This window comes from Rhinolophus hipposideros (assembly GCF_964194185.1).
Source record: "Rhinolophus hipposideros genome assembly, chromosome: 3".
Classification (NCBI taxonomy): Eukaryota; Metazoa; Chordata; class Mammalia; order Chiroptera; family Rhinolophidae; genus Rhinolophus; species Rhinolophus hipposideros.
This window is the reverse complement of record NC_138049.1, coordinates 62,734,835-62,760,105: the sequence shown is the minus strand read 5'-3', so window position 1 is coordinate 62,760,105 and position 25,271 is coordinate 62,734,835. Positions and strand designations below refer to the sequence as shown.

At 37.2% G+C, this 25,271-nt stretch overlaps 1 protein-coding gene across 1 annotated transcript; it reads right to left on the bottom strand.

Annotated features, from left to right (window-relative positions):
- Positions 1 to 1,938: 1,938 nt before the first annotated feature.
- Positions 1,939 to 24,517, bottom strand: UBE2J1 (ubiquitin conjugating enzyme E2 J1). The gene is made up of 8 exons (XM_081044493.1): positions 23,985 to 24,517; positions 18,001 to 18,074; positions 16,636 to 16,767; positions 14,342 to 14,426; positions 13,955 to 14,060; positions 11,718 to 11,847; positions 10,341 to 10,460; positions 1,939 to 5,281 (listed from the first exon to the last, which is right to left on the bottom strand). Exons 1-8 carry the CDS (start codon positions 24,013 to 24,015, stop codon positions 5,003 to 5,005), a joined length of 957 nt encoding a protein of 318 aa, XP_080900619.1. The 5' UTR covers positions 24,016 to 24,517; the 3' UTR covers positions 1,939 to 5,002.
- Positions 24,518 to 25,271: the final 754 nt, after the last annotated feature.

Here is a 25,271-nt window from a genome sequence, read left to right as displayed (position 1 = left end):
GGGAATAATTCCGTCCGGGGACAGAATTATCCAGGCAATTTGTTTAAAAGCTCCACTCCTGCCAAAAATTTAGTGGGGAAGGAGTGAGACCTGTTAAAATTATTTTTGTTCAAAAGGTATCTTTTCCTTTCTTCCATTTGGAACAAGGACTGGCTGGAATTCTTGAATTGTGCCAGATGTTGGTTTTCAAGAAATATTTGTTTTGTTGTGTCCCAGGTGCCATTTTAGGTCCTACTATTTTTTAAACTCTTATTTTTAGTAGTTCAATTATGTGATTATAGTAGGGAGAAAACCACAGTTGGAGATGACGTAACTTTTTTTTATAACAGCTTTATTGAAATATCATTCACATACCATAAATTCACCCCTTTAAAGTGTGGTTTTAGTAAATCTAAAGTTGTGCAACCATCACCACTATCTAATTTTAGAACATTTTCATCTCCCCCCAAAGAAACCTCATACCCATTAGAAGTCACTCACCATTTCTCCATCCCTTTAGCTCCTGATAATCACCAATCTACTTTCTGTCTCTATGGATTTGCTTATTCTGGACATTTCATATAAATGTAATCATACAATATGTAGTCTTTTGTGTCTGGCTTCACTTAGCATAACATTTTCAAGATTTATCCATGTTGTAGCATATATCATAACTTCATTTTTATTAAAAAATAATATTCCATTATATAGCTATAACACATTTTGTTTATTCAGTCATCAGTTGATGGGCATTTGAATTTCCAGTTTTTGTCTATTAACAATAATGCTGCTATAAATATTCATTTACAAGTTTGTGTGAACATATTTTCATTTCTCTTGGATATATAACTGGGAGTGGAATTGCTGGGTCAGCTGGTAACTCTGTTTAATTTTTTGAGGAATTGCCAAACAGTTTTTCAAAGTTGCTGTACCATTTTACATTCCTGCCAGCAAAGTATGAGAGTTCCAATTTCTCCACATCCTCACCGACACTTATTTTTATTCTAGCCATCATAGTGGGTATGCAGTGGTATTTCACTGTGGTTTTGAAGTGTATTTCCCTAATGACTAATGATTTTGAGCATCTCTTTGTATGTTTTTTTACCATTTGTATTATTCTTTGTACAAATGTCTATTCAAATTCTTTGCCATTTTTAAATCAGATTACTGAGTTGTAAGATTTCTTTTAGCTGTAAGATACGAGTCCCTTGTCAGGTAATATATATATATATATATATATATATATATATATATATATATATATATATATATATATATACTGCAAATATTTTCTCCCATTCTTTTGTCCTTTCACTTTCTAAATGATGATCTTTAAAAAAGTTTTATTTTGATGAAATATAACATACCTCCTTTTTCTTTGGTTGCTTGTGCTTTTGATCTCATATCTAAGGAACCACTGATTAACTCATGGTCACAAAGATATACTGTTTTCTCCTCAGAGTTTTCTAGTTTTTACTCTTACATTAAGGTCTTAGATCCACTTTGAGTCGATTTTTATATGTGGTGTGCGGCATTGGATGTGTAATATTTGTTCATTTCTCTCAGGAGAGAGGATTCACCCCAGTGGCTCAAGCTCAGAGCTGTGGGAAGGCCCCAGCAGCATTTGCTGAGATCAGATTAGGCCTGAGAGTCAGGTGGGACCATGGTCACACACTCCCTTGTGTCCTACATATTAAGCGTTTGGGCCTGTAAGGGCAATGGAGAGACGGGATAAGATCTGTGCACTGGAGAAGGCTCTGGCTGCACTGTCAGGAATGGGGCAAGACGAGAGACCTGTTGGAAGTTATTGCACTAATTCAGAGGAGATGATGGCTAAACAGCGTAGTGGCAGTGCGCATGAAGAGAAGTGGAAAGATGTGAGAGGCTATTCAAGGCCGTAGAGTGGATAGGAGATAAGAGCGAATGACATAAAGAATACAACCTTCGGGCCGAGCAAGGTATGAATAAAGTCACTGGTTTTATTGAGCATCTCCAACGAGTTCTGAAGGCAACTGTTAAGGAGGCGTTCCAAACAGTTTTTGAGCAATGTACAGCCTCCCACGAAGGCTTTCCTAGTACACATTAATGCACACATTATTCTTTGTTAAAAGTCAGGTTCACTAAAAGCATTCACCTTTCATATACGTACTTGCAAGTAATAAAACAAAATAGGTTTTTCAGTACTTTAGCCTAGGATTCTGCTCAAGTAAGTCCAAATATGTGAGGTTTGCTTGTTTACTGATTATGGTCTATAAAAATGGGAGGTCTCCAAATACCAGAAAGTTTATTCATAACTAAAAATAACAAAAAGATTTCTTATTCTCCTGAAATAGTAAATTTTATATTTCCATAGTCAAAGTCAAAATAATAAACTTTTTAAAGGTTTTCTTAAAAATTAGTTGAGAATTTTGATGAAATTAATTTATTTCAGTAGAATAAAAACAATAAGCAGCATGAAAATGTAAAGTGCTACATAAAGCCCCACAACACATAAAATTTTAAAGGTTTCAATTGCTTAAACAGTTACAGGTGAAACAGACATTATATATATTTTTTTCAAGCATGCTACTATAACTACCTTGGTGTGTGGGCATGTGTTATATTGGCCAAAGAAAAAGTCACTGAGTTACCTAAATCTGAGGATTGGGGAAAGAAGGAGTCCTAAGCCTTTACCTGGCAGATCACACATCCAGTTATGACCTTATGCTATAATTAAGGGGTTAAAGTGGGGCTTTAAAAATAATAGTTTTCTGAAGAGGCCCAAAGGTGGAGTGGGGTTTGAGTAAGAACGGCCCCAAAGATCAATTTTGCTTATTAACTCCACAATGGGGGTCAAATTAACAATTTAAGGGTTTTTAAGTAACGTGTGTTAGCTGAAAGGAAAGGAGCAAAAACTATGCCCCTTTCAGATGCTATCAGGTGCTAAAAAAAAAAAAGAAAGAAAAAAATGCCAACACAAACAAGAAAGTGGCCTGTCAGTGTTGGGTGAGGGAAGAGAGGCAAATCAGAGAGAAGGATTTGTACAATGCAAAATCTTCTTGGCTTAATTAATCTGAAAGTATAGATACACCACATGGAAACATACAAGATGACATAGATTCAGAAGCTAGCTCAAGTGTGACTAAGGAAGGGGAGAGAAGACTGTTTCTGGCACAAGATTAATCTCAGCATAGGTTAAGAGCACAGGGACTTCCTCTTCTCAGGTGATAATATTGACCTGGTTTTCCAGGGTCAGTGGCCTCTTGTTAGGGCACTGATCATTGAACCAGTATTTCTAACACCTTATGTTCCAAATCAAGACTTCAGAATTTTCTCATGGCAATAAAGTTATAAAATGGTAACCTATAATTTTCCTGACATATGAGGTCTTCATAAAGTCCTTGGGCTTTTTTAGACTTTACCAACTTCAGCTATAGGTAGATATAACAGAAGCAATCTGTAAACACTTTTCAAATGCCAATTTATCAAAATGTAAGACAACTATATATTATATAATAGTATACAGTATGTTTTTATTTTAGATGCAGACATAACGGACAACTGGCTATCAGATGAACACAGAAATTGTGTCTGATAGTTAATAGAACCAAAGTCCCATAGTAGGAGTAAAAATCAAATTTGCCTTTAAAATCATTTTACAAATTGTTTCTATCTTGTCCATAGTTTAAGTTAGTTAAAACCACGTAAGGACTTTATGGATACCATCCCCCAAAATATTCAAGATACATTATGGATTAACTTTTGTTGACTATTCCAGAACCTAAACATTATTTACAACATTGCGTTGTAAAAAACTTAACTTACAAATACACTTTTAGAGCATAACCTGTTTAAAAGCTAGGGACTGCCTGTATTTAAAACTTAAATCATCATCAACACTCTCAAGAGTGTCTTCAATAATGCTACTGAACATGCTGAAGGCAAAGTTTTTCTGTGATTATATGTTCTCACCAGGCATTATGATGGTAAAAATATCTACTAGAGTTTGTGGAGCTCGCTAGCACTAAGTTATATATTGATTTTGCATTGAAATTTATTTATTGGGCTTTGATTAGGTGGACAATTCCAAAAAAGGTTTTTCTAATTTCTATTACTGTTCCTTGGGCCCTGAGCTTTTCTATTAAAATGGTACATGAAATATTTCAACATTATGAATATTCCAGAAGAATTAAATTTATAGTGATTACAAAGCTAGGCATATATACATCTCAAAAGACATACAATTCAAAGTAGACCAAACATTGAAATCTTAACATCCTCCCACTTAACTTATGGAATAAAATCAAGTGATTTCCTAGCTTGGGCCTTTCCTTCCTTCCTTAAAACAAAGCTCTATGGAGGATTGTTCTTTCTTTTTTTAAAATCTTATGTGCACATTGAAGAGGATAGGGTCATGGCATATCAAAGTGGTTATAAAGCATTATTCTCTCTTCAAGTAACATCCTATAACCAAGATGTAATCTCATTTCCTCATAAATGTTTCACTGAAATAGTTAACTTTCATTGAAGAATATTTAGGACACAAAATATGTCACAGAATGGGTAATCCCAGTATGTTTCCTATGAATAACACTTCGAGTAAGCTATTAGAGGGGTTTTACTTTCCCTTTTCAACTCTATCCTTGTATCATTCTACATAAGTAGAAACAGAGTACTCAATAAACAATACTGAGTAACTACTAATACTCACTGAAACTTAAATCACCATCTTTTATCCAAAAATTTAAAAGGGCTATACAGAAAAGTATCACAAATTTACATAAAAAGAATCTGAGGCATGAGAAACAAGTGATTTCCCTTGAAGCAGGTCATATAGTGAGACAAGGGACTTGATTTCCAGTCCCTTAAACTAAGTAGGACACAGTCAGAACATCTGGCTATATTTATACTGAATTTATAAGGATCAAAAAAGGAATGAAGGGTAAATACAAAATAATTTTTTTGTAAACAATTCTTAGATTATACCCAATGCAGAATGTTTAATGAAGCAGTTGAGTCACATCTCTTAAGACAAAAAACAATCTTATAACTCAAAGTCAAATATGTACTCATTGGCCAGATATATCCGTCGGAATATGAGAGCTGCCAATGCCAAAGTCAAGATGACAATCAGTACAGCAGATCCGCCATGATCAGTCTGGTTGTCTCTTGGCGGATGGCCCTGGATTACATCTGGTGAAGCAGATGACCTTCTCTGACTCTGCTGCTGGGCCCTGCGCTGTCGAGGACTCATGGAGGTATTCTTAGCTACAGGTTGGACAGGTTGTTGAAGGGATGCTCCTTCGGGGTTTGGGACTCCGTACTAGGAAATTTTAAGAAATTTTGTTTGAAATTGGCAAAGAAAACTTGGAAATATACCTGCAATCTATTCAAGAATACAAAGAATCTCAGAGCACTAAATACGACGAAGGGCAAAACTACCAAGAATTATCTGAATGCTGAGACTAATAACTCACCCTTCTGAGTAAGCCAACAACACAATTTATTCTGAGTACTCACCAGGTGGAGGAGGAATTTACCAGCAACAAATAAGGACAGGACAGAGTTTACCCATATTCTCTATCGATGACTCTCTGCTCTCCCTCAGCTGCAATTCCAATAGAATCTGCTCAGTATCTGGGCACCCCCCTTCTTTCAGGAGACTCAAGGAAGGAAGCTATTTGATTTCCACTTTCTGATAAAAATTTGCCCTTCTAAATGCACCAGTGTGCCTCTCAGGAACAACGGTTCTTTCCATATTACCTTAGTACGTCAACATGCTTCCTATGCCGTCTATCACAGAGCATAGGAAATAATTTCAAACCATATGTTCTTCACAGCAAACCAGGCTTATCCCTTCTCACAATTCTTGTCAACTGAATTAAATACAAGTCCAGAAGGACCCTTTACTGTGTGTTTGAACTGTGTTACTCTACGTGATGTCAAGAGATCCCTGGGTCTGTGCTGAGAAAAAGTTGGAGGCAGCTGTGGAAGACTCGATGCCTACCCTGTACTTGTGCACAATACCTGCTCCCCATAAGGCACTGGAGTCAACCGCTTTCTATCCTTTAATGATGCTTTCAAAGCATAACCACAATGTAGTGCCGAGTGATTAAAACTTACACTCTACAGGGAAGAAAGCTCTATAAAATATGAATTTCATTTTATTTATATAGATACTTTAACTCTAGCCGTAATAACCCAATGGCTTTTAATTCTTTTATTGAAAACAAATTTATACTGATTATATTAGTGCCAGACCACTTTCTTTATTTAAAAAAAAAGAGTTTTATTCAGAATAACTTTAAAAATTGAGCAAATATAAAACATTTTAAATACTTTCTATTAGAGAAAACTTTAAATATTTAGAAGACAAAAGAATCGAATAATGTAATTCAAATACCTTTTTAAAAAGGTAAGAGAATGGGCTTTGTGGCAGCAACAGCTATAAACATTAGGGAAAAAAACTGCTTATCTAAGTTACCTGCAGAAAAAATTACATTTTAAATCTGACATTCATTTCAGCATTAAAAGGCATAAATAATTTCAATTTCTTAAAACTACCGTGTTTCCCCAACAATAAGACCTAGCCAGACCATCAGCTCTAATGCTTCTTTTGGAGCAAAAATTAATATATGACATGGTATTATATTATATTATATTATACTCGGTATTATATTATACTCGCTATTATATTATATTATAAATTATATATTATACCCAGTCTCATATTACATAAGACCTGGTCTTATTGTAAAATAATACCGGGTCGTATATTAATTTTTGCTCCACAAGATGCATTAGAGCTAGGTCCAGCTAGGTCTTATTTTCGGGGAAACATGGTATCCTTTGGAAGCACTCAAAAGTAGTGACATACAGCAGTAAAAAAGAACTATTGACACTGAGTTAAAAATAAGTTAGTGCTGATATAAATTAGAATTGCATGAACTCGGGTTTCTTCTATACTCTGGGACTCCCAGGAGCAATCTGATCACTGAAGAAAGAAAATACACCAAAGCTGCAGCATTTTATGTGTCATATTGTCACGGGCATCACATAGTGACTTAATAAATACTCAGTGAGTTGAGCTGAGTTACAGCAGCCAATAAAACAACCTTCCATTTGAAATCTCCCATTCCTTCAGTTGCTCAGCCAAAAGAAAAGTATCTGATAGAGCAAAAGTACTCAAAGTCTTATAAAGGGAAATGGGGTCTCAGAAAATAAAAAAAACCTGATGGTCCTAGCAATCCAGTAACTAGCGTAAAAGACTCAGTGTAAAGCTTTTATTTTATACGTGTTATTTTTTCCATTGGTTTGAGGGGAGAACACTATCCTGCCTCTATACCTGACTAAAACAGGGATCATTACGAGGGTGGCTTTGCCACTTTGTAAACGAGTGACCCGAAACAAGTTATTAAACCTAAGATTCAGCTCGCACATCTGTACAACCAGGCTAATATCCAATTTAGTAGTTGTGAGCATTAAAAAGAATAATTATATAAATTTTACATAATTATATAAAATTATATAAAAATAATTATATAAAGTATACACAATTACTTACTAAATGTTAGTTATTAATATTGTTACTATTAATATATTCATTTGGAGGCACTAGATTTAGGTTAAAAAATTCATGATAGTACTTAGGACAGATTTTCAGACCTTTATTAGTGTGATTAATATATTAATAGTTAGAACAACAATCCCTTAAACATTGACTTTAGATGATATTTTAGTACATGCACTTAATGGAAATATTTATATAGATATACTGCTTTAATTAGGTGCTATATTTCTGATAACTTTTGGATAACATATTATTGATTAAAACCTAGTGCTATGATATTATAAAATTCAAAAATTTTTCCTATTGAAAACAATCACCTCAAGGGAAAACTGTAATGACCCCAAGGTATAGACCCTGAGGAACCTAGATTATTTGGAGTTGAAGGACTAACTGGACTAAATTTTAGCAGTTGATATTGAACTGCCAGATGGAGAATCAAGCTGGCTTTAGCATTTTCAAAATGCTTTAAGTTTGGTGGTAGGGCTTCTAATCTTTGCTGTTTGCCTAAATTTGTCCAAACGCATATATCATGGAATGAAGACTGAAGTAACAATAACTGCCATTTCCTTAACTGAAATGAAGCGATCATTTCTGGGAAGGTGGATCTATGGGACGTTTGTACTTAAATTTAATTTAAATATTTTTTAAAAAGTAACAGTCACAAATAAGTCACATATTAATTTTTCTATAGTAATCTGGAATAACCAACATCTGTGAGGGAGTTTTGTGTTTGTTTTTTAATACAAAACGGAATGGCTTATTCAGAACCTCAATCTCTAGAAGAGGGAAAAAATCTGATAGGCTGAAAGAATAGCAAACTACCACCAGTATTTTTCCCATTTCTACATAGCTAAAAATTCAGCATCAACAAGTAACAGATGGCCTAATGTTACCTGCTGTATTTAAATTTTGGCCAATCTCTCGCCCCCTCAAGGCTAAAAAAACAGCTTATCTGGGATTTGATGTATAACATCTCAGTAAATTTATATTGCACTTGAATGTAAAGCAGCCACCCCTAGCCAAAGCCAGGTTTCAGTTACCTCCACAGTAATCAAATTATATAATCACACTCTGAAATTTGTAAAGTTTAACTCGCAATTGTAAACAATTTATTGCTTGTCAGTGTTTTAACCAGAATTGGTATCTATGAAAGAATTCTAAGTTTTATATACTTTAAAATCAAAATGAAAAAAAAACTATTCTAATAACATTATTGTTTGCGCTATCTAATTTACTTAAACTTCTTGATTTCTTCAACTATATTCCTACTGCTAATCTTAAGATTTATTTGTTCAATCAACAAAAATGTACTGACCCCCTACTATAGACAAGGCACTATGCCACGTACTGATCCGCAAGGAACTTACATTCTAGGAAGTGAGATAGACAACAGTTAATTATGAAATAAATTACAATTGGAATAAGTATAACTAGAATATGCAACAGGGAGACTTGACATAGACTTAAAATAGACTAAAGACAGATTTATATACATCACAAATATTAAGAGATAGTCCTTACTGGTGAAAAAAAAATTACCTCCCACCTCTCTATAATAAGGAGGTTCTATTTCTAAAAAACCTATGAAAGAAACGACTAGAATTTTAAAGGTGAAAAGTTAATACATACACTGACTAAAATGAATTCATTATATTCCTCTACAACTCATAAAATTACACGGAGATTATGTAAAAACAATTTAACTCTCAACATATACTTTTTTCTTTTAACTCCATCTCCAGTCCTCCAAGTACTTCCTTCAGAGCACCTTCTCCCCTGCTTTCCCCAATCGACTTCTCGGCCAGCTCACTCTCTAAATAGAAGAGAGCCACTCAAGACTATTCAGTGCCACTTTACAATAAATTATTCCTCAGTGAAAGGCAAATCTGTATTTGCCCAGCTTCTATTCCAATTTTCCTGACCCTTTAAAATCCTCTATAAACTGGAGGGGGCAGGGAGAGACGTGGTTCCTCAACCAAACAATCTGTTACCAAAAAGACCCCAAAAGATAGTTCATCTTTTATATACAGAAAGTCAATGTTTTCCCCCATAATCCTAATTATTTAACAACAATTCAGTCACGTTTTCTTAATCAGTCTCTCTGATGACCTAGGCCCACCAATATTTGGACAACAGATCAGGGCACCACTAACAACAGCCATGGAGTTCATTCAGTCTTTCATTCAATAATTATTTATTGGACATTACGTGCACGGCAGCTCTGGGCAACAGAACTTTTTGTGATGATGGTCATGGTCGTTATCTGAGCTGCCCAATATGGAAGCCATTAGCCACAGGTGGCTGTGAATCACTTGAAATGTAGTCAGGGGTGACTGAGTAACTAAATTTTTAATTTAAGTAAATTCTGAATAATTTAAATATAAATTGTGATAGCTACATGTGGCTAGTATCTACTATATTGGACAGAGCTTTCAGGCAAATCTTTGGCTCCAGGCCTTTATTAAGTCCGTGCCTTAATGCAACTTAACAAGACGGCCGAAGATCTATTTAGAAAGTGGCTAATGTATGTATATTTTATTTAGACTGTAGCACTATTTTGAAACTAACTTTTCAGAGAAATCATAAAATTAGGGATAACAGGACCTAAAAATTATTTAGTCCAGCCCCCTTTAACAAAAAAGAAGGCCCAGAAAATATGAATAACTTGCTTCAGTTAACATTCATTAGAGGGAGAGTTGGGCTATCCAACTGTTCGGAGAACCAAAATATTCTGATATTTCATTTAGGGATCTCCTCCTCCTAATGTAAATAACGACATAGACATACATATATGTAAAAGACAGAACCATACCGATGTACTGGCTGTAGCACCCTGGAATGTTGTAGGTATATTGTCCTGTAAATCATTTAGTGAAAAAGAGTGGTTTAAGTCTGAATCAGTGATAGGCTTTCCAGATGAATTGACTTCTGCCTGTAAAAAAGGTACATCCAAGAGCGGAGTCACAAGAGGAAATATACAGAATAACCTACAACCTACTACTAAATCCCCTCTCTTAGATTTATTTTAATTGCTCCTTTAATATCAATATTAATCAGGTAAGCATAGAGCACTCATGGGTCCAACACTACGCGAGCTATTACAGGAGATGCACAATTCCTGTTCTCAAGATGTTACTTGGTGAGGGACAAAACTAACACCCAACATTCACAATACACAATTCCCAAATCTCTAAAATCTAAAGCTTTTTGTAATTTTCAGGCAAAGCTTGACATATGAGGCTATTAACAGTCTTTATTCTATATTACTGTAAGTATTCCCAGGTTTGCTGATAAAATATTATTAATGGATTGGATTATGGGGTACTGCCCCAGATCCCACTACAGGTGCTAATATATGGTATACATTTGATGTTTTCTAAAATCTAAAATTCTGATGTACAAAACATATCTGGCCCTAAGATTTTCAGAGAAATGATTTTATGTACAATAGGAATCCTCAAAAGGAAGAAAATAATCAACATTTATTATAATAAGTACCTCCTCTTTCAGGCACAATAAAATAGAAGGAAAAAATTTCTCCCAAGAACTGGACGCTGGGAGGACAGACAGGATGTAGAGAGGTAGAGAAGAGGGAAGAGGTAGTAACACGTTTCTTAACGCAGGTTGGCTTTTTTTATGGAGTTAATTAAATTCCAGAAGTAATTATATGCTTGGGTAAAATGTATGCAGAAAAAAAGACATAAGGGAGATATACCAAAATGTTAGCAGCAGTCATTTCTTGGGGATGGGCTCATACATGATTGTTATTTTCTTATTGCTTATCTATATTTTCTATAATAGTTCAAACTTATTAAGCACCAGGGACAGTTCAAACTGCAATACATTTGCGTATTATTAAACTCACATAATCCTCATAAGAATCCTACAAGATAAGTACTTTTATCATTTACAGATGAGAAAAAGGCACAAAGTGGTTAAGTCATATATCTGATGTCCTAGTACTAACAAGCAGCAAAGTTGGGGTTTGAACCCTGGCATTGTATACTAGAGTCCAAGCTTTTAACCACTATGCTAAATAATGCCTTTGTGAATGTATATAATTAGTTTGTAATTAAAAAACTGTTTGTAAAAACCTTATAGCAAACAGAACTATATTGCTTTATTTTCTATCCAGAATTTGCAAGTAAAAGGGCTACATAATTAGAATTTATTTATCAGTGTAGAGTACCTTAAAACTAATTTGTCTAGCCAGTTCCTTGGCTTCTTGGTCAGCCTTGCTTGAGTCACTTCCAGATTTTAAAGGCAGCAGGACATCCTTCATGGCGCAGCCACATCCCTCACAACAGAAATCTTGCGATCTGGTAGGAAATGATGTTTTTGATGGGTATAAACCAAATACTTGAATGTTAATAATGAATGATTAACTTTAAAGGAATACAGGATAATTCCATATCACATTCATCTACATGTATATTAGACAATTATGGCAATAATTATTCTGAGATAAATACACAATAATTATTCTGAGATAAATACACAAGTTAGGTTGCTATAAAAAATTCATGCCAATTATATCTCAATTTTTTTAAATCAAAAATTAAAAATAAAATCCGAGTTTAGATTCCATTATTTTCCCAATATACTATCTAAAGAAAAATAAGCTTTAGATTCATATGACAAAATATGTAAACTATCTAATTACACTGTCCTCAAGGTTAAGCCTGTGAAAAAAGTCCATTATAAAGCTCAAATATTTTTAGCAGAAACATATAAAACAGCAAAGAAGCCAATTAAAAATAGAATTTACAGATATTTCCAGGAGGGAAAAAAACTCACAAATCCTATTCATCTAAATAGCAGTACAATTGGAAAGACAGAATATTCGTGGAAAATCCACTCAGAAATTTATCACTAATTGTATTAAGTAAATAAGATAAGCTGTTAACTAGACTTTCCTAAGATTTGTTTTTCCACGTTTTCATTTTCTCCTTTGTGTTCCAAAATAGCCCAAAGTGCCCTAAAGCTCACAAGAGTGCTGAGGATTTGTGTGACTGAAAGTAAATAATGTATAATATGTAAAAATGTATATTGCTAAATTCCTAACCGTTTTAAAAAATTGTTTATTGTACTTCTAGTTCAACATAATAAAAGCCTAGGTCTTTAAGAACATGCTATTTAAATTTATTAAGTATCTTCATATAAACAAAACATATGTAAAAGTAGTATTTAAGTATTTATTGATGAATATTTTTTATTTCACCAGAAGCAACATTGCTATCTATATCCTTCTTATAATCAGTGGTATCTAAATTATCTGCTTTTAAAATGTGTCCACTGTTAACTGAGAAGTCAGATGAAACTTAAAGAATATTTAGTTTGAATATACTAGTTTATCCACAAAGATAGTAAGCTACCATAATTAAATGCAAAATCAGGTTTTTAAAAAGCCTCTAATACAGACTAAGAACCTAGAATAAATACGAACTAAGAACCTAGAACCTCATACACTGAGATTCTAGAACAAAAAAAAAACCACAAAAACACAAGTTCTTTTTTTTTTTTTTTTACTTGTACATGAAATGGACTGGATAAAAGTATCAAGATAGAAAGCCAATCTAACAATCAAATAAAACAAATACCGTGTATTCAAAGTACATATTATAATTTGTGAATAGTAGCTGCAGTAAGGTATAGCCTCAGAACTTGGGAATAAGGTTTAAAAGAAAAGTTGTTAATGAAACCAGGGAATCTACCAAATCTTACAGACACTAAAATTTATTTGATTTAACAAACATCTGTAGATGGCCTAATTTAATTCATATAATATGAAAGGTGGTAGGCGGCTGAGTCCAGAACAGGAAAGTGATCAAAATCAAGAATTTGTCTTAGCACTCACTACTCAAAGGAGAAGATACACTGAATCTAATGACTAATCTGGGTTATATAGACAGAATGCACCTGGAAAATACTGAGAAGGCAATAACATTAGGAAACCACAAATTTTTAAAAGAAAATCTCCTTTCCTTTACTCCAGATCATTTATTGAGCACATGCTATGAGTCAGATACTGCAGATACAAAAATGGATAAGTGGGTTCCCTCCCTGCCCTCAAGGAGTTTTTCATCTTGTGGAAAGCTACATATAAATAATTGCTCTAGTTCTTTTTCATCTGTAAAACTGCCCAAGTGGAGACCAACGACCTGTAATGTTTTCTAAAAGAAGATATCTCCCACTGTAGGTTGATTATGATCAACTACTTTTCAAAACTAGATAGCATGAAATCAATTCTTTAGACTCTAGTCACCCCTGGATAAAAATGGTACAACTGAATTTCTAAAATAGCAAAACTAAGACTAGGTCCTGTAGTCAAGGCAACTCATGAAGTAAGAGACAGAGCCTATCTCATAATAGTCATTATCCAGAATAGTATTTGTATCTTAACAAAGAATGAAATGCAAAACTTACTTTTTGGCAAGTGCTCTTCTTTCCTCAGGTGTGTAATCTAGAGAACCTATGGCTCCCTCTCCTTTTGTTGGCATAAACCCAATGATGGCTAATAATGCTGTTCTTACTGAAATAAAAAGGAAACATCAATCTAAATTGCTTTGTAAAAGCAACTGGGTTTACTCTGGAAAGAGAAAAAAAGACTCAGGCTTTCACTGAAGAGGTACAGGTAGGAGGGTTGTAGTAAAACGAGGACCAAAATCTAAATAAGGGAAAACATTTTTATTATTTATTCAATATCAAATTATTTTTCGAAAACAGCTTCAATCTCAAGAGGGTATTAGCCTTCATAATTATGAATTGACTAAAGTTATATAAGATTTATATTTATTTTAAATTAATACTCACTACTCCATGAAGGCTGCCAAGTTTCAGGATGATGTCCTGAGATGCTCAAACAGATTTTCTTGCCTACTTCAAATCGTCCATTAGCCTTAGGAATAAACAAGGCATTTAAAAGTTATATGTGTTTAATATTTTATACTGCATAAGTATACATTTTACATACGAATAATTTTGGAAGACAATTTTAAAAGAATGCAATCTCTAAGGGGATATAGATTTTTGGCCTCTTATAAACACTCTACAAATATTTGTTGGATTCTCAATGAATAATGAAAGCTGTTTTTAGAAGTTGTTGCACCTTTTTGAAACTGAGCTACACAACTGAAATCCCAGTAATTGACATATAAAGATGTCCTGATGTCGTCCTCAGTGCCTAGTGTAGTGCTGGGCTCTGTGAAGGAGCTAACCGAGAAGACATGCAGAGACTAGGATATAACCTAAGGACCTGGTATCACCTAACTAGCTATCTGTGAGGAAGGTTCAGAGGTGGGAGCAATTTTCAGAAGGATGATGCAATTTTATAAGATAGGAACACAGAGGAGGAAGATCAGTGATAATGATTTCAGTTTTGGACATGAATCTATTTTCTTGGTAGAAGATGATGTCCAGCAGACAGGTAGAAATACAGACAAGCTGATGTCAGAAGAAGATATTCATTTTTGGTGCCTGACTTTGCAGAGGTGATCATTGAAGCCATTTTAGAGAAATAAGAGAACACAGTTGAAGTCTGAACTGTAAGATATCCATACTTAGGGGAAGAGTAAGGAAGAAGCAGCATAAAATTGGAACATAAGCTTCACATCGGCAGATAATTTGGCTTACTCTCTGCCACACCCATAGAGTGAATGACATGTGTTTAATCAATATTTGTTAAATGAAGGTTGGAGAGAGAGGAAAGTTTGCAAAAGAGAGGACGTGAACCAGAAAGAGCAAATACTGGAAATCAGCCACTGTGCAAAATATGACCATACCGTTGATTAACTCTTAAAATATTTCTGTACTTGTTGGTGAACGGCTGCTGCCCAACTTTCCCCCACCAGTTTCGCCGTCCACCGGCCCCTCCCCCTGGACCACTTGGCTCTCCCCAGGCTCCAGCAACTAAAAAATGTGACTTCTAACACAGTAGGGTCCCTCCAGGATCCTGGTCTAGCCCCACTGCCAGCTTAACAATTCTAAACATCACCTAATATTTGCTAAGCAGCTTCTACATGTGAGGAACTTTATAGTGTGATTATATTTACCATACACAACTCTTGACAGATGAGAAAACTAAATTTCAAAGAGATTATGTAACCTGTGCATGGTGTAATGGAAATAGCACTGGCCAGAATCCAGGTCTAGTGGCTCTAAGACAAATGCTCTTTCTACTACACCAAATATAGGTAAAAGCAGCATTAATTTGGTATTTATTGGTGAATGCCTTTTGTTTCACCATTGGCTACCCCATGAGTGTCAGATGTGTAACCTACATGCAAATGGATGAAGACTGAGCAGAGGCAGTTGGGATTTCTCCAACTGGTCTTTGAGATTTATGTGGTGAGCATGTGTTGAAACCAGACTGCAGCAGGCAAAACCAGAGTAAGGATGCCTTGAAGGTTATCAAAGAGAAAAACGGGACAGCAGCAGAAAGTGGTAAGCAGAGATACAGAAAGGTTTTTGTGTTTTATTTTTGCTTTTCTCAAGGTTGGGGATAATTACAAACACTTGTAAATTAAAGGAAATGAGGGAAGGAAAGCTTAACAATATGAGAGGAAGTTACTGACGGAACACATCCCAGGAAAGAGAAAACTGGATCAATAGTTTTACTTCACATGGAGATAAACATATATAAAAACAGAGAGAAATTCTAAAACATAAATAGCAGTACTATAGCTAATATTTACTGAGGAGTCTATGTCACTTCTTATTCTAAGAGCTATACATAAAAATGAGGAAAATGAAGAACAGAATGTAAGAAAAGTGAGAAGTTGAAGGAATGATGTGATTAAGAAAAAGTACAATAACATCAACTACCCTTTACTGAATACTTACCATGTGCCAGATACTGTGCCTAGAGTGCACACCTTAATTCACGGAATTCTAACAACCTCACTATGCTAATTATACACTCCTTAGCATCAATCATTCCTATAACTTATTTTCTGGGGGAAAAAATTATAGTACCAAGCCTGGTTCCCAAAGGCAAAATTATAACATGTCCCACTTTATTTCTTAATGTAAATCAGTATGTTGACAATACTTTGTAGCCACCATGACGAGTTAAATCACAAGCATTCCAAAAAGCCAAGAATTCTTACCGTTAGGAGAATAATGCTTGGTGGTTTCATGGGATATTCTGGTGGCAGTACTATTCGTCCATGATAAACTCCTCCATCAAAATCAGAATCTGGGGGCCCTCTAACTGTGAAGTGCCACTCAAAGAGGTTATCCTGAACAAAAACAATAACCAACAAGGAACCAATAACATTAAAAAGTTTGATCATTTTTATCAACAATTATTAGAAATATTATTGGGTGAGAAAAATTAAATGTTTTATATTATTGCTAGAACAGTTTCTAATGCACAAAATGTCTCAAGTTTAAAAGTTACAGATAAAAGCTATTTCATCTAGCTTTCATATCGCATAAGAGCGAAATCTTTTTTAAAGAAATGTATTTAAAAATGAGTGTTGTTATGTGTTCATAAATAAGATTATAGGTTTACTTACGATAGAAATTAGTCCTTGAATACTAATTAGTGATAATTATTATACAGTTGATCCTTGAATATCATGGGTTTTAAATGTTTGGTCCACTTATATATATAGATTTTTTTCAATAAATACTACAGTACTATAAATGTATTCTCTCTTCCTTAGGATTTTAATAACATTTTCTTTTCTCTAGCTTACTTTACTGTAAGAATACAGTATATAATACATATAACATACAAAATATGTGTTAATTGATTATTGATGATATCAGGAAGGCTTCTGGTCAATAGTAGGCTATTAGTAGTTAAGTTTTTGGGGAGTCAAATTATACGTAGATTTCAACTGTGCAGAGGTTGGTGCCCCAACCCGTGTTCAAGGGTCAACTGTATAAACAAATAACTAATATAAATTTGGATTATTTTAACAAACTTAAAATTGTCCCTCATAGAAACCTAAGAGCTTATTTATAAATGGTCAGTAATCTTAATACATATGCTATCAAAATCATTTTACAGTTAATAAGTATTTTACAGTTTGCAAAATACTTGCACATACATTATTATATTTTATTCTCACTATTACCATGGAAACCAGACTGAGTACATTTAAAGGCCCTCCTTTTATAGATGAGATGACTGAAGAGAGAGATGTCTGTACAAAAAGCCCAGACTAGCTGCTCAAGGGGCTAGGTCTTCCAAACTGTAAAAGAGTATTGGGTTCTTTCCACTTCCCCTTCTTCCTTCATGTTCAAGACCTAAAATCAATTGAGCATCTGAAACCCATTTTATAGAGATCAGAAATCTGCTTCTTCTAAAATGACTGATTTTGAATGGCTAATGAAGTACGTACTCAGGAAACACAGGGAGTAAAATATATTAATCAAGCAAATCAAAGCAACGAAGAAACAATTTTAAGGAATTTATTTCAAATATTAAAATCTATATGTAGAAGATGGAGACAGAAACTAACCTCTAAAGGCTGTGCATGGTAATGATCTGTTGGATCTTTCAATTCTGCCGCTTCTTTCATTAAACGTTTAACAGCTAAAATAAAATTCATAAGAGACATTTAAAATACACTTTTCCAAGTGATTGGCACAGACTTACAAACCTAATGAAAAAGTTTCTACTTTAACAGAACATGTATAGAGGACTGGTTCAACTGAGTATACAGTAATGGTTTAATTATGGGATAATAGTAATAATTGGAGGGGAAGGGGAAAGAAATGGTAGCTAGGCATCAGAAGAGATACACATACATTATATTAAATATACAGGGAAGTCTCATAAAGACACTATTTTTATTTAATAACTACTTATATATACTTCCTATGTGGTTGCACTCAAACATTAATTCATATAATCCTCAAAACTACGCTATGAGATAGGTTCTATTTTTATCCCCATTTTCCAGACAAAGAAACTTGTCCAAGGTCACACAACTAGTAAATGACAGATCTGGGGTTCCAAACAAAACAGGTAGCCCAAGGCTCCACAAAACTCTGAAAACCAACTGATATTGGTGCTATAAGAGAGGAATGCACCTAACCTGAAGACCAGCCTGAAGAGAGGTCAGGGAGTGACATCTGAACGACAGACAATAAGAATTATGAAGGTGGCTATGAATATGCAGAGAAAACAATGAAAGTAAAATGTGTGGAGGCATAGGGTGGAAAGTTATGGGGAGACAGGTTAACTGAGAAGCAGCTCCCACGCAATCACACAATTCAGGATGTATCAGGACTTTTGTATCAAATTTCATTTTAATCAAGGGTTCCTAAGGTAAAAACGAAGTTCTTAAGTAACTATCCTATTCCATAAGTCTTAATATTCTTTTCCATCTTCTACTCTGCACTAAGCCCCTGTAGGCAGAGACTTTGGTCCCTTGATCATCAATTATTTATCACTGAGCTCATACTAGCATACTAGATGCTCATACTAGTTACAACCAAGATAAAATAGAGTTTTATCTTGTATATATTACAGTCTTGGGGGGGAGGAAGTCAATACAAAACAGCATGATAGATGCTATATTAGAAACATTTACATATTGAGACACTCTCCACCTCAAGTTCTAGATATTAGGCTTTGTTCAATTCTTGAACACACTCCACTTCTCTCTACTCCAGACCTTCTTCCTACAAACTGGTTCCTCGGCTTGCAATGCTGCTCCCACCCCCACCGTATCATCTGCTGGCTCCCACCTTTAAGTAACTTCCTCAGGAAGGTGTTCCTGACACTTTCCCTTGTCCACCCTCAGAGGAGTGACTAGAGATTCCCATCTGGAGAGATAAAAATCCCTGAGGAAGTCTGGGAGGGGAGGGGAGACCAGGAATGCTCTAGAAGTTATTACAATGCTCAGTTAGGTTTGGAAGCCACTGCCCTAGATTCTAGGTTGAGTTCCCTTACTATAATCCCTCATAAGACTCTGTCTCTTAGCAGTTATACAGTTCATCTCACTTGTAGTTACTTAACACGTCTTTCCTGCTCAACAACCTACTACACTGCAGTCTCCTACACATAGTAAGCACTCGAATATTAGTTGAATTGAATTTTACTATATTCCCTCAACAAATCTCTTTTCAAGCATCTGATTAAAGGCAATGGTTTTCCAACTTATTTGACAATAAGAGAAAATCCTTTGTTCAAAGAAAAAGTGAGAACTCAATATGTAAAATAGGTAACAGCTGTTTTGGTTGAAGAAGCTAACATGGAAGGGCCTTCAGGCTATTTCCACCTATTCTAGCTGAGGGGCCCATGGAATAAGGGAGCATAGAAAAATATCATTCTTTTAAATCAATGTATTATTAGATATAAGTAAAATCATGAAAGCATTAGGAAGTTAATTAGTTTGGCTGCTATCAGCAATCAAAGATGCCAAGGAGATTGTTTTTCCTTCCGTCCTCATTCCTAGCTGAATAATGACTAAGCCAAAGAGGTCAGATTTTGTCATTCCATACCCTTATCACATTTTCTCTGCCTCTTTACTCAGCTCAGTTCAATAGAAGAGAAAAAATAAACACCCAATAGCACCTGGATATTGTGAGAGATATAGAAAAGGGTTAGAAATGCTACAAGAAACAATTTAAAGGAACAATCATTGGTTCAACAACTAAACATGTTGATTTTATTAGTTCATAGGTCACACAGGCATGTAACCATGTGAGAACTAAAGTCACATAACCAAAAGGAAGGTGAGATTAGTCTAATGTCTTCATAATCTATTTTTCATTTTTCTGGAACAATATGCATTATGAATGCCTTAGTGTAAACGAACATGGACTCTAGGATTAGAGCTGCAATAAAATGCTAGCTCTGATGCCTTAGGCCTTAAATCCTTGAACTCGTCACTTAATCTTATTCTGCCTCAGTGTTTACGTCTGTCAAATGGAAGTCAATAATTTCTTCACATTAATTCTCCTTTCCTTTTCAACTCTCCCTCTTCCCCTAGTCACAAGTTATTAGGGTCAGAAATGGATTGGGATATAAGGCCCTCTCAGTGATTCTCCCTGATTCAAAATCAGGCCTTGAGCATATGTAGTTGGCCATATGGCATGGCTTCCCTGGCTCCCGAGGAGAAATACCACTGCTATGGAATAGTCAAGATTCAAAGTACTGACTGGCAACTGACTGGCAACCAAGATAGTGGTCTGCCACTGCTGATATGCCATCTCTTCCTACCACATGGCTAGAGAGAAAACGTTTTCCCCGCCAGCTCCTCTCATCTCTTTGCAAGGTTATTTAATGGAATTCTCCTACCACAGTGAGATAAAACATGTGTGGGGGGGAGGGGGGTGCTCCTGCATGCCTGCTCTTGTTCTTCCTTTTCATGGAGGCCACGTGATCTCTCTGGGTCCAAGCTCTAGGTTCTACAGACCTAGGCATTAGCATTCTTCACATGTCCAGGCTAGCTCACTGGGCTCGTACACTGGGGTTTGGAGACAGAGCTCCAGTTACGGGGATCTTTTACACGTGACTGTCTCTCATGGATGTGTTTCTTTTGGAAAGCAAATATCTTGATATCATCAATCTCCAAAGCATGGGTAAAATGCAGGAGGCAGGTATATGAAGGACCTGAACCCAATGTCATGCTCCATTAGTAAAGGCACTTAAGCAAATGTTTAAAGACTAATGTTTTTGCCCATGAAGACCCTGGAAAGGTATCCATTCAAAAAACATTCAGAGAATATCTGAGCAATGGAGATAGAATGACCAAAACCTGCTTCTTGCCTTCAAAATACAGTGAGAGAGAAAGGCATGAGAACAATCACAATACAATGACCAAGTGTATACAAATATAGGGACTACCTTAGCCTGCCTGCAGGAGTTGAACAAGACTGAGCCTTAAAGAAGCTTGAAGAGTTAATAGGAATTTCATGGATTAAAGGGAAGGCATTCCAAGCAGAGGTTCCAACAGGGACCAAGACATATAGGTGAGAAGAGCTCCATCTGGGGAGTCACTCAGGCAAAATGGACAGTTGGTGAAAATGCAAAGGAACATAGGAGTGGTAGAAGATGAGGCTGAAGGGGAAGGCAAGGATCAAATCATGAGCAGCCCAGTAGGCCAAGCTGAACGGTTTACTTTGAACTTTATCTACAGCCATGAGGAAGCTACTGAAAACGGCTCAATTTAAGGAGTGATCTAATCATGCTTTGTTTTGTTTTAATTGACCTGGTGACAATAGTAACTGATTATACCGGGGGTGCCAAAAAAATGTATATAAGTGGATACTTTGGTCAATGTTGCTCAAGCAGTAGTTCGCCATAATCAGAAGTGTCTGGAAGCCTGATGGTAACGACTTTGAGCATCTCTTGTAATTGCAAAAGTCAAATGTGATTTGTATTCATCTTTTATTATCCGTATATACTATCCACATGTTAGCACAGTGACCCTTAACCAGTTATCTGTATTGTCTTAATTGTCCCATCCATACCTCTAAGGCAACTCCACATGAGATAGAGAGAAAAAGGATCGTATCTCTTATCTTACATTGTGCAGTGTTTTTAACTACTTCCTTTTATATATACATTACTCCCAAAATATCACAGGACTGAACAAAACAAAGGAAGGAAGCATTTTCACTATACCTCCTAGCTTTTCAATAAGTGCCATATCACATTTAATTCACCTTCTCCGTGAACTCAAAATGATCCACACAATAACAAAAAAAAGATTTTTTAAAAATTCTGTTTTAGAACAGTAACACCACCTTTGAGGAACTGAAACCAAAAAGAGGAAGCAATTTATTACAGCTAGAAGCATGTTGACCAAAACTCAGCCTGCCTGCAGTAGGTCATATACTTCGGAAACATACAAAATTCTGGAGAATATTAAACGTTTATCATAATCTCAGGTATTATAACCTGTAAAATTCAGGAATGTCCTGACAGTCTCCACTCTAAATTGTACTATTACATTTGCATTATCTCTGGATAGTGTATTTATACTTGTATTATCTCAGGTATCCTAAGGAACTTGGTACCAAGTGACCAAGGAGTCACCATACATTTTTACCCCTCCCCCCCGTTTTACTTAAATCTACCACAATCTAAATAATTTAACCATTCTACCATCTAACCTTAAAGTTAAGTTTTTCCTTCTCTCTTTCTCTTTAATTCCCCCCCCCCCCTGGCATTCTTAAGAGATCGGCTGGAGGGGGAAAGTCGTGAACCCACTGAAATTGAATTGTATAAATGTATTTTTAAATAGACCATAGCCTTTAGCAGATTCTTACAGGAATTTATGACCCCCTCAAATTTTATGACCAATTCTACATTCTTGTTCACTTAACATTTCTTAGCCTGACAGCACTCAAGTTAACAAACTCTGTTCAATCAATATCCTCAGGCTCTTCTGGAGTCTTTGCATAGTCTTAAGTATTTAAAAAAATCAAAGATTCACAAAGTGAACTCTTTCCATAAGGAAAGATTCCTACTGAGAAGCTGCTTTTTTGGAAGAAAAAAAATAATAAGCAGCAAGAGTTGGTCAAACCATCTCTAATATTTTAGGATTATCATTGAGAATGAAACCGTGGAGCTTCTCCCTCCTGACAAATTTATCAAGGTACAGACAGAATAAATACCATTTATAGAACACAGTGATTCACTTCAAGCCTGCCTTAATCTGAGAGCTGGTTACTTTTCCTGCATCTTTATAATGCACGAGAAGCGAATTTGAGGCTAGGATTGGGCTGCTTCTGTGAATGAAACAGGGACGTTAAATACAGGAAAAGAAGTCTCTACGACTAAATACATACATATATATATATATATATATATATATACATATATATATATGTACACACACATATTATGTATATAATATATAGTATACACATAATATATAATATATTTATATATATAATCAGATTAATCAGTATGGCAAAAAATCAGGTTAGCTCTAAAGTACACGACTCAACTAGTTGCCTTAGCTCTCTGGCTAATTAACCGGTGTAGCACAGAACATTTCATTTATGTCTGCAATTCGATCAGCTCCAAATGCTGCAAATGGGATATTTAAACAACTAAATCCTCAAATGCGGGTGAGTCAAGCAGCTAACGAGTCCAGTGGCAGCTCCGGAGAAGGGGCACGACGGCGTTCAGGATGCAGTCCGGCCAGGGGCTGGGAACCATCGCCCACGGACATCATCACCTGTGCACCTGTTCCTAGGGACGCGTGTATGAGCCGGCCTACGCGGCGCAGATGAGGGAGAGGAGAGTCCGGCTGCCGCGGGGCGCCGGCCGGAGCCCAGCCTCAGCAGCCCGAGCGCGCCCGGCCGCCGTGCCCCGCGGCCTGCACCAGCCCTGCAGGCGGCGGTCTCGCGTAGAGCGCGACGCCGGGAATGGAGCCGCGCGTCGCGGCGGACGCGAGGGGACCGCGGCGCCGGGCCCCGGAGTCCAGGGTCACTCCAGTCCACTCGGACAGCGCTGCCCACCGCCTCCAGCCCTGCTCACCGGGACTCTTCAGGTTGTAGCGCGTCTCCATGGCTGGTCGCTGTCCCGGCTCCGGCCGCCCTGCCCGCCGCCGTGTCCTCTCCACGCCGCGGGTGCCCGGGTCTCAGAGCGGTTCGGGGCGATCGCGCCAGGCAGAGGCAGCTTCCGCAGACGCCGCCCAGCCCCGGGCCGGACTGTGGACCAGGTGGCGAGGGCGCGGGCGAGGCGCGGCCTCCGCGATGGCGCCGCCTTTCCCGCGGTTCCCCGCCTCCCCGGGGGCCTGGCAGGCGCCGGCGCCGGCCGGGGCGTCGCTGAAGCGGGCGGCGGGGCTCGAGGTCAGCCTCGTCTGTCGGCCTCCGGCCCAACCCCGCCAGGCCGCCCGCCTGCGTCACCGCCCTCGCCCAGGGTTTGTGAAGTGGGTCTGACGTGGCAGTCGCTTCGCGGCGGCGGGTCAGCGCAGCCTGCGGTCCCCGTGCGGCTGCCGTGGCCCCACGAAGCCCGCTCCCGGGGCTGCGACGGCGGGCGGCGCCCTCGTCTTCCCCTCGCCCAGATCCCGGGAGGCCGATCTTCCGCCGGCCTGTCCGGGGTTACGGAGGGGCGGGCGGCTGGCGGCGGCCCCGGCCCTGGTGCTGCGGGCGTGGTCGCGGCCCCAGCCCCCGACGGAGCCCAGGGGGTGGCCCGCGGCTCCCGCGGCCACGCCGTCCTGCAGCCCCGCTGCCGGCGGGCTCCCCGGGGCGTCCGCGAGGGGCTGTTTAGATTCCATAGTTTGCGGTGGAATCAGTTAAGTAGTGAAAGGCAATTCCGGTGACAGGGGAAATCGAGTCGGATTTTCATAACAATCCCCCCCCCCCCCAGATAATGTCCGTAGGTGCCAGACACGTTTAAGTATTGTGAAGAATTAAAAAAAAAAAAATTCTTTTTAAACTTGTCAAAAAATGAAACTCAGAAATTACAGTGAACTGGGGGAAAAGCATACAAATAGGAAAGGTTGAACCTCAAAGGACACACTTCGTGGTTCGTTGCGGACAGAGTGGGATCGTGGAAAAGGGGACTATGGGTTCTGAAGTCGTAAAAGAGGAACAAGGATTTAGGAAAAGAAGGGGAGAGGGATTGGAATGGAGGGGAGGTGGAAGAGGGAAGGAAAGCTAGATGGGATGAAGACAGTTAATCAGATCGGGCATGTTTTATTTTGTTATATAAAGATAAAAAACTTTGGTTTTGAAGGGTAGCAGTACATGCCACTCCCAAAATATGCCTCTTTGGCACAAGGATTATTTTGAGAAACAAGGCACAGGAGAGGAGAATCTT

What these genes read in the sequence shown, in the direction of transcription:
- UBE2J1 (XM_081044493.1), bottom strand. Translation starts at nt 24,015, where the DNA reads ATGGAGACGCGCTACAACCTGAAGAGTCCCG. An exon ending in CTACAACCTGAAGAGTCCCG is followed by an intron (nt 18,075 to 23,984) that starts GTGAGCAGGGCT and finishes ATTTTATTTTAG; the next exon opens with CTGTTAAACGTTTAATGAAA. An exon ending in AGAAGAGCACTTGCCAAAAA is followed by an intron (nt 11,848 to 13,954) that starts GTAAGTTTTGCA and finishes ATTTCCTACCAG; the next exon opens with ATCGCAAGATTTCTGTTGTG.